The sequence below is a fragment of the Acyrthosiphon pisum genome, chromosome X (assembly GCF_005508785.2).
Source record: "Acyrthosiphon pisum isolate AL4f chromosome X, pea_aphid_22Mar2018_4r6ur, whole genome shotgun sequence".
Lineage (NCBI taxonomy): Eukaryota > Metazoa > Arthropoda > Insecta > Hemiptera > Aphididae > Acyrthosiphon > Acyrthosiphon pisum.
This window is the reverse complement of record NC_042493.1, coordinates 30986153-30994778: the sequence shown is the minus strand read 5'-3', so window position 1 is coordinate 30994778 and position 8626 is coordinate 30986153. Positions and strand designations below refer to the sequence as shown.

Genomic DNA, 8626 nt, shown 5'->3' with positions numbered 1-8626 from the left:
TGTTTTTCATTTTCATTGACAATTTTTCTTTTGCGGCCTCGTTTCTTAGGAGGCTGTTTATTTAACTGAGTTGTAGTTACAATTTGTTTTTGAATTTGGTCAAGTGTTCTATAAAACGAAAAAAATGTCGACTTAATTAAAAATAAGACTACATGCAGGCACAATGTATTCAGCTATACAGAAGAAAGATTTATAAAATGTACAAATAAGGATTTAAAAATTAAAAATCTGATTAAAGTTAATATTATTAATCAATGTAAAATAAAACATTGTTATGATTATTTTTGTCAAAATAAGAAGTGCATATTTAATAGGAATTCAAGAAATAATAAATTCCCGATTGCAGTTTAAAAACAATTCATATTTCATAATATACCATAATTTTATAAATTAAAATTAAGTTTATCATACCTTGGCCCTTGTTTTTGTCTCTTTGTTTCATTTTCAATGACAATTTTACTTTTGCGGCCTTGTTTCTTAGAAGGCTGCTTATCTAACTGAGTTGTAGTTACAATTTGTTTTTGACTTTGGTGAAGAGTTCTATAAAACGAAAAAAATGTCGACTTAATTAAAAATAAGACTACATGCTGGCAGAATGTATTCAGCTATACAGAAGAAAGATTTATAAAATGTACAAATAAGGATTTAAAAATTAAAATAAAATTGGCCCTAATACAGTTCCTTATGGTACCCCATGTGTAATATTCACAGGATCACTAATAATACCATTTAATCTGACAACCTGTGATCTATTTCTTAAGTGAGATTTTAAAAGATTTAATGTAGAACCTCTAATACCAGCATAATCAAGTTTTTTTTTTTATTAAAATCAGGGCATTGCACCCGAATTAACCCGAACCCCTAACACCCCTAAACACCCTTAAAAAATCAAACACCCGAAACCCATATAACCCGAATGATTCAGTTTTTAAAACACCCGTATTAACCAAAACCCGTATAAATCATTCGGGTTAACCCGAAACCCGAATAATTTTAATTATTACAAACTCTTCATGTGATATATCATTTTATATGTATTTCTTGTGGTGAGTTCGATTCTGTAGTTAGTTGTTTAATAATAATAATAAATTGTAAACAATCTTATAATCAATCACAGGTAAATTCAATAATTATTTTCTTGAAAATATAATCCAATAAAATGTTTTTATACCTAATAGGCATATAATATAATTTATTAATTTATTAGTAGGCATATAAAATAAATCCAAATATAGCCAATAGCAATATAAAATATAAACATCGTCTCAACAAAACTGAATAAGATTGACAATCGTGGCCAAAATATCAAATACTAATAACTAATAAATAATAATACCTAGTATTATTTGCCACAAACTTCCCAACTGGTATTGTTATCATTTTAAAACTTTTTATACCTAAATTAGTAACGAATATCGTAATTCTTGGTTATTTACCAGTTTTCCGAAAATTGTGAAATTGTAATTTATATTTTATTTTATTTCTCTACGCTTCAACGCCCCTAGGCCTACCTATTTTAAACATTTTATTATATTCGTCAACTTCGCAAGTGGTAAATTGCATGTTTGTAATTTATATCACTCTTTGACGCACCTCTCACGCATTTTTGTTGCTGTTATTATTAATAATAGGAGGGGAGAGGTTATCAAAAGTTATGTTTTTTCCAGACTACTCAACACCCGTATTAACCAATATTAACCCGAATCATAGTGGTTTTGAAAACCCGAATGTTTATTTAAACTTTTTATTTCGGTGTTTGAACACCCGAATACATCCAGTACCCGTAACCCGAAACCTGAATAAATGATTCGGGTGCTAAGCCCTGATTAAAATATCATGATTAACAGAGTCAAAAGCTTTTTGAAAATCAAGAAAGATGCCCATCACTTTATTTTTACAATCTAGGTTGTCATGAACAAATGTATTAAGAATAAGCAGAGGATCCATATCATCTATTTAAAAATCTTATATTCTGGACTTCAGGCATTTTTCAAAAATTTTAGATAGTATTAATGATTGCGAATAGGTCTATAATTCCCACAATATTGAGTATTGTAAGTAAGAAATCAGTATAATATTTTAAATAATTGTACATAAAAATAACTGATAAAAAACATAATTAGCTGTATTAGAATATTGGTGTAATGTATAATTTCAAATTGATTTGATTTTTATTTTACAAACAAAACAATATAATATTAATTTTCTTCTATTTGAATACTAGTGTAAGAAGGTAATATGATAACCGTGGAAATTAAAAATGTTCGTTAATTATCCTAGTACCCAATTTTACACGCAATCGATAGATTGGATAACATACCATACTATACATTGGTTTATTATACAGGATCTAATACTGTAGGTTAAGACTTCTAATGCAAAAACTACTATTAAGTTTATAAAATATTTTATCAACAATTTAACATAAAATTGCATCTTACTTGTTCACTGAATCATTTTCACAATTACATAACTTAAGACTCATTCTAGGTCTTTTAGCTGGATGTTCTGCCTCCTATAGAAAACCATTTAACAAATTAATACATTCATTTGAACAAGAGTTAATAAATTTTAAAGTTCTAAATATGCAACATACCTTTATTGATGTGTTATTTATTGCCACATTTTGAGATGTTTTATTTCTGCTGAAATTAACAAAGTACAAAAAAATTTAAAAATAATTTATAAGATTTGTTGCTAAATTTTAAAAATAAATATGCCTGTAGAGGTCATAGACACAAGCGTTTAAGAATTATAAATAGTTTTATTTATATTGTTATGATTTTGTTTGTCAAAAGAAGAAGTACAAATTTAATAAGATTTCAAAAATAATAAATTATTGATTTCATTATAAAAACAATTCATAATTCATAATATACCATAATTTTATAAACTATTACCTATAAGACTCTTGTTTTTCATTTTGAATGTCAATTCGACGTTTGCGGCCTCGTTTCTTAGGAGGCTGCTTATCCAACTGGGTTGTAGTAACAATTTGTTTTTGAATTTGGTCATGTGTTCTATATAACAATAAATATTGTGATATGAAATTAACATTAACATCTATATCATATTTAGTGAAATTTACTTACGGCTTAATATCTTTTTGCTTTATAAAGTTGTTAACTGATCGATGATATACTTTGTGAAGTTTAATTTGACTTGTAGATAACATTACTACAGGGATTACCAATATTTTATCAAAATTAATATCATTAATCATATTTTTATTGGAAATAGTTTTGGGGGTGGTTTTTGAACTTGTGGTCTGATAATCGGGGTGTGTAGAAGTTGACACGATAGTCGTTGTTCCTACAGTTTCTTTTGGAATGATTGCTGCACCATTATCTTGGTCTTGCTTTGAAGATGTAGTTTCCGAAATTATTTTTTGTTTAAATGATGATGGACGAGTACGAGTTCTTGGAATACCAATAACTTCACGATTCAAATTTTCTTTTCTCACAATGACACTAGGGTCAATGTTTATATCTGTATTGTTCTTATTATCATATAATGTGTTTGAAGTGATGTTCCGTTTACTATTATCATCTGTATTCCTAGTTTGTTTTTTATACTCATAACTAGGAATTGATGGATTCTCGAGACTAGTTGGACTTGCACTAGATGACGAGGATCCGGAAGATTTTATTTGTGGTCGTAGTTTAGTAGACATATTTTTAGAAACATATGATTCTTTAAGCTTTTCTTCAACCTTTAGTCCCCTGGTCCTATTGATAATCTTAACTTCAGTTGAATTTGTTTCTACTTCTTTAGAGGGTTTTCCTTCAGATCCCATACACTTCTCTATTCCTCGTTCTCTTAGATCAAATGTTTCAAAATCATCATTTATAGGCGCTTTTCTACTTTCAATCAATTCTTGTTCTATATTTGTATCATTTTCTAAATGCTCATTGTTTTTCTTAAAATGTACAGGCGGAACAACTCCATAATTCTTGTATGGATTGTATGGATTATATTCATTAAATCCAATGCATTCACTAAATTCATTTTTTATACAAATATTTTCATCAATTTTATTTTTTATTTTATTAATTTCATCAATAATATCTTCTAAATCATGATTACCAGTTTCCTCTTTAACTACTACTCTCATAGCTAATTGATTATTTTCATCAGTTACCAAATCATTTTTAAGCCTATCGTTAAATACTTTTAACCTTTTTTCCATTGCTATGCTATCCATTTCCTTTCCTTCTTCTTCTATTTTCTCAAGTCGTTTTCGTTCTTCTTCTATTTTCATTTTTTCTTGTAATTCTTTTATCTTTCTTTCATTTTCTTCTTTTTTCTTTCTTTCGTTATTTTCTCTGTGCTTTCTTTCTTCCTCTTCTTTTTTTAATTTATAGGATTTCACTTCTTTTTCTTGTGTTTGAATTTGCTTGACACTTAAGGCATGTGATTTTGGAACATCCACAGTCACTTCCTCATCACTACTTATTTCAACAACATCAGTAATAGGTACTTTATGTGGGGTGATGGTTTTATTAGATGCAACACAATCTAAATCAATTTTACTCATAACCTCTGATATTACAGCCTGTAAAACAGGTATTCCGGTGACTGATACTGTAGAGCTTTGATCGTCATCAATTTCCTCAGACGGACAAAAACTCTCTTTCAAGTGATTTACTCCTTGGTTTGTAGTCTTCGATTCTTTGGTATCTTTAATGTCTTTTGAAGTAAATGAACTTTGTAGTACTCTAGTAATTTGAGCCCAGGTATCAAAAGCTCCAATAGTTGAATCACTTTCACTTACAGAAGAATCACCTTGATCCACACAAACTGTATCTATACGTTCCTCCGTTTCATTAGTATCTAACAAATCACGTCCAAAGAAAAAATCTAATTCTTCATTATTAAAAGAGTATAATTCGCCATTATTTTCAAGACCATTATGCAATGTAGACAATAATGTTTCAAGTAACGATTCATCGAAATCGACATCTGGTCCTATATTGATTTGGTTGCTGGAATCATTTATGTTACTATTTGTTCTACTTTTCGTTACACTATCTTGAAGACTCTGTTTTTTTGTAGCATCTAAAATATTTTGGGCTTTTCCAAACATATTCCATGGTGTTTTATCATTTTTATTTATCTTTTCATCCAATTGAAGTGTTGTTGATTTTGAATTACTTGAAACAGTAGAAGGAAAGGTTTTTGATTCAACTTTACTTAATAACTCTTTCGATTTCATTGTTGTCCTATTATCTTCGTTAATATTCATATCATCATCAATAATAATAACTTCATCGGCAGGAAATGAACAATTACTACCATTGTATGTAGTCAATATATTTTTGAAAGATCGGCTTGATGTGCGTAACGAAATAGCACCTAAACAATCTTCAATATCAACAAAAACATCATCTTTGGTTTTGCCCATCAAGCATTTATAATCTTCAGGTACACATATTTTCTCTACCATTTTATTACTTTTTCCTTTACTATTATTTCCAAAAGAACTTTTAAGAGTGGTATTTTTAGTGTCTTCATCAGATTCGCTGTCACTTAATAGATCAATAACACTTGAAATTTGCTGTTGGTCCATTTTTAACTGCTAAAACTGGGGTCTTGGATATATGAGCCTTCGAAGTTGATAAATTTATTGATTTTATCAAAAGACCCAAGGGTTATTATATTATCTACTCGTTTTCTGTTTAATGATGTTGACTGCGAGATTTCCTATACAAATATTTACAATATGTTAATTTTGGTCTGTATTGAATTAAATAAGAATATTAAGGCAATTAAAAGCGGTTTTATATTTCATGCATTTCTTCCACATTTTTGGAAGAAAAATTAACAATATTAAAAAATAATTTAATTTGTTAAGTTGATATTTTTGTTGTGTAGGAAATTCATTATCATTTGTTTAAAGGGGTTTGAGCATACCATGAATGGAGAAATATTTAGGCAATTTTTATGACGTGTTCATTTAGGCTGTGTCAATATATGAGTAGTAAATTATCATTAGTGTGTGTAACCCGTTATTAATTTAAATTCTCTAATGCACACTCACATGCCCAACTTAGCTTAAAACGATATATATTTCTGTTTGCATAACTATGAACTACTATACATGATAGTAAATTAAACATACTTCCTGAAGTTTGATTGTAATTTCGAAAAAAATATTGAATTCACTAGTTTCTAGATTAGGCTATTTAGGATCACTTTTGCCATCGAAAATCGGACGTGCCAAAAATAAATAAAAATATAATACGATTATTTCACAGAATTTCCAAATTACATATAGTCTTAATTTTAAGGTAGCTGAAAATTGAAAATCAACTTTCTAAATAGCGTAGATATTTTTAAAAGAGTCTATATAATTTACCACAGTCGCTTATTGGTCTAAAACATTGGTTTTGTAGTCAATATACAATATAATAAACAAATAAAACAAAATATCAAATATTTTCTATAAAATCTAGAATAGAGGATTAAGAATATTCTTATAGTTATAAGCGGATGGTCAATACTATTCATTTCAGAGTATGAACATATTATTCAAACCGCATATTTTGACAAGTGTCCGTAATATATTATGCGTGCACATATTATATGGGATACAACATTATTAAGTTACTCATCCTTTACTCAATAATCTATATCACTAAGATAATGGCTTGTGGAAGTCAAGAAGACTAATGATTATTTACTTCATACTCACACTACAGCACTCTATCATATGCATTAAAATAGTGACCATATTCAACCCATTTAAAAAGACCTACTCTCAACACCTTAAAATGTATTTATTATTTATAAAAAATAGAAACTCCACATACAAAAATATATGGTTAACCTTTATAAACATATAAGTTTTAAATTAAATGCTTTTAAATTATTATTTCATTGTACATTTTCTTTAAGAATTATTCGTTAAAAAAATATAAATACTTTATAATTAATAAATATTATAATACAGTCGAGTTTTTTTATATCCTATGTAATAATCAAAATTATAATGAATTTTTATGAAAAATATATTTCATTTAAAAAATTGATATCTGTTTATAATATATTGAAAAATAATATGATGTAATCAGATTCCATACCTATAGAACTTTAAAATGACAGTCAGACTTAGAACTGATTTTATGAAGCAAATATTATAACTAAGAATACTAGCTTTTTAACTCACTTTTCTAGAAGTATTCACAAGCTTATCTTTTCCAACTTCACCTAAAGACAAAAAACGTTTTTAAGTATTTACCAATTACCTAATAATATTTGTAACACTATATTATAAATAAATGAGCCAAAATAAATTTATTGTATTTTAATTTTTAAATACTAAAATACATATTACACTGTAAACAGTTTTACACTTACCTACTTAACTTATTCTTCTGTGTTGATTTTGGTGGACTTGATATATAAGGATTTGCTGGAACTTCAAGAAGCTTACAAAATGTAGGAGTTCCTAAAAATATAAAAAAGATGTTGTTGTACATAAAATCATAAAATAAAATGTAAATTCAAATTTACTTTGTGTAGTTCGAACTCTAGGGGTTAATGGTAATAATTTTCCGGATCTAGTCCTTGATATGCCACCAGGAAATTGTAATAAAAAAGCAATTGTAGTGGCAGTTCTATTTGCTGGTATAGTATTACGAGATTTTAAAAGACTCGTTAATAACGGCGCGGAAGGCGTTTCCACTTAATTGTCTGCTGTAACATTGACATAAATGATTTTGAATATAATAAACCAAATTTTTTTAAAATTATTTTTGAATAACTTTCTGTGGCTATAGACAGATCTTTACTATTTAAATGAGTAAAGTTCATATGATAGTTTATTGCTTATGGCTAAAGTCTGGACTTATATAATTTTCCATATAGTTACTGAATCTATGCAGTCTAATGAGAAAAAAATATAAATTTATTAATTTTAATATTACGGTACCCAGAAATTTTATTTTTTGTAAAATTTTGATAAAATGAAAACATGGAGTGGTATAATAGCACCTATTTTAAGTTGCTGTGCCGGTCACTAAACATAACTTGCAATGCTGGTAGCTGTTTTCATACTAATAAGATCAACATATGTTATTCAGTGGCGTACATACGCGGGGGGGGGGGGGGGTCGGGTTCAAACCTCCCAGGACCAAAAAAAAAAATTGTGATATTGTTGATGAATTTCTTATTATTAATCATCTATGTATACACAAACATACGTCATAATTAGGGCTGTGAATTTAATGCACTAAAAAACCTTAAAAAATGCATTAAAATAGTAAAAAAAAAATGCAATAAAATATGCACTGAAAATGCAAAATATGCACTTAAAATGCAAAAAAAAAAGGAATATAAAATGCCAAAAATTATAGTATAAAATTCATTTAAAATGGTTTTCAATTTAATTTTTACATTTATATTATTATTAGGTAAGTACAGGATATTAAACATAAGTACAAAAAAGTGTTTATTTATTAAAAAAAAAAATAATAAAAATGTTATTATTTTGAATTTGAATTTGAATTTACATTTGCATTAAGTTAATGCTATTCACCTGAAACATTAAAAAAAAATTTTTTTTGACATGTATATGTCTTATGGCTGGCGGTCACTCTGTTAATTTGTGCGACACCGAGAATGT

At 27.6% G+C, this 8626-nt stretch overlaps 1 protein-coding gene across 1 annotated transcript; it reads right to left on the bottom strand.

Annotated features, from left to right (window-relative positions):
- Nucleotides 1–2437: 2437 nt before the first annotated feature.
- LOC115033094 (FK506-binding protein 5-like) lies at nt 2438–7446 on the bottom strand. Its single transcript, XM_029485086.1, has 6 exons — nt 7364–7446; nt 7169–7209; nt 3093–5703; nt 2901–3020; nt 2597–2645; nt 2438–2515 (listed from the first exon to the last, which is right to left on the bottom strand). Exons 3-6 carry the CDS (start codon nt 5567–5569, stop codon nt 2438–2440), a joined length of 2724 nt encoding a protein of 907 aa, XP_029340946.1. The 5' UTR covers nt 5570–5703; nt 7169–7209; nt 7364–7446.
- Nucleotides 7447–8626: the final 1180 nt, after the last annotated feature.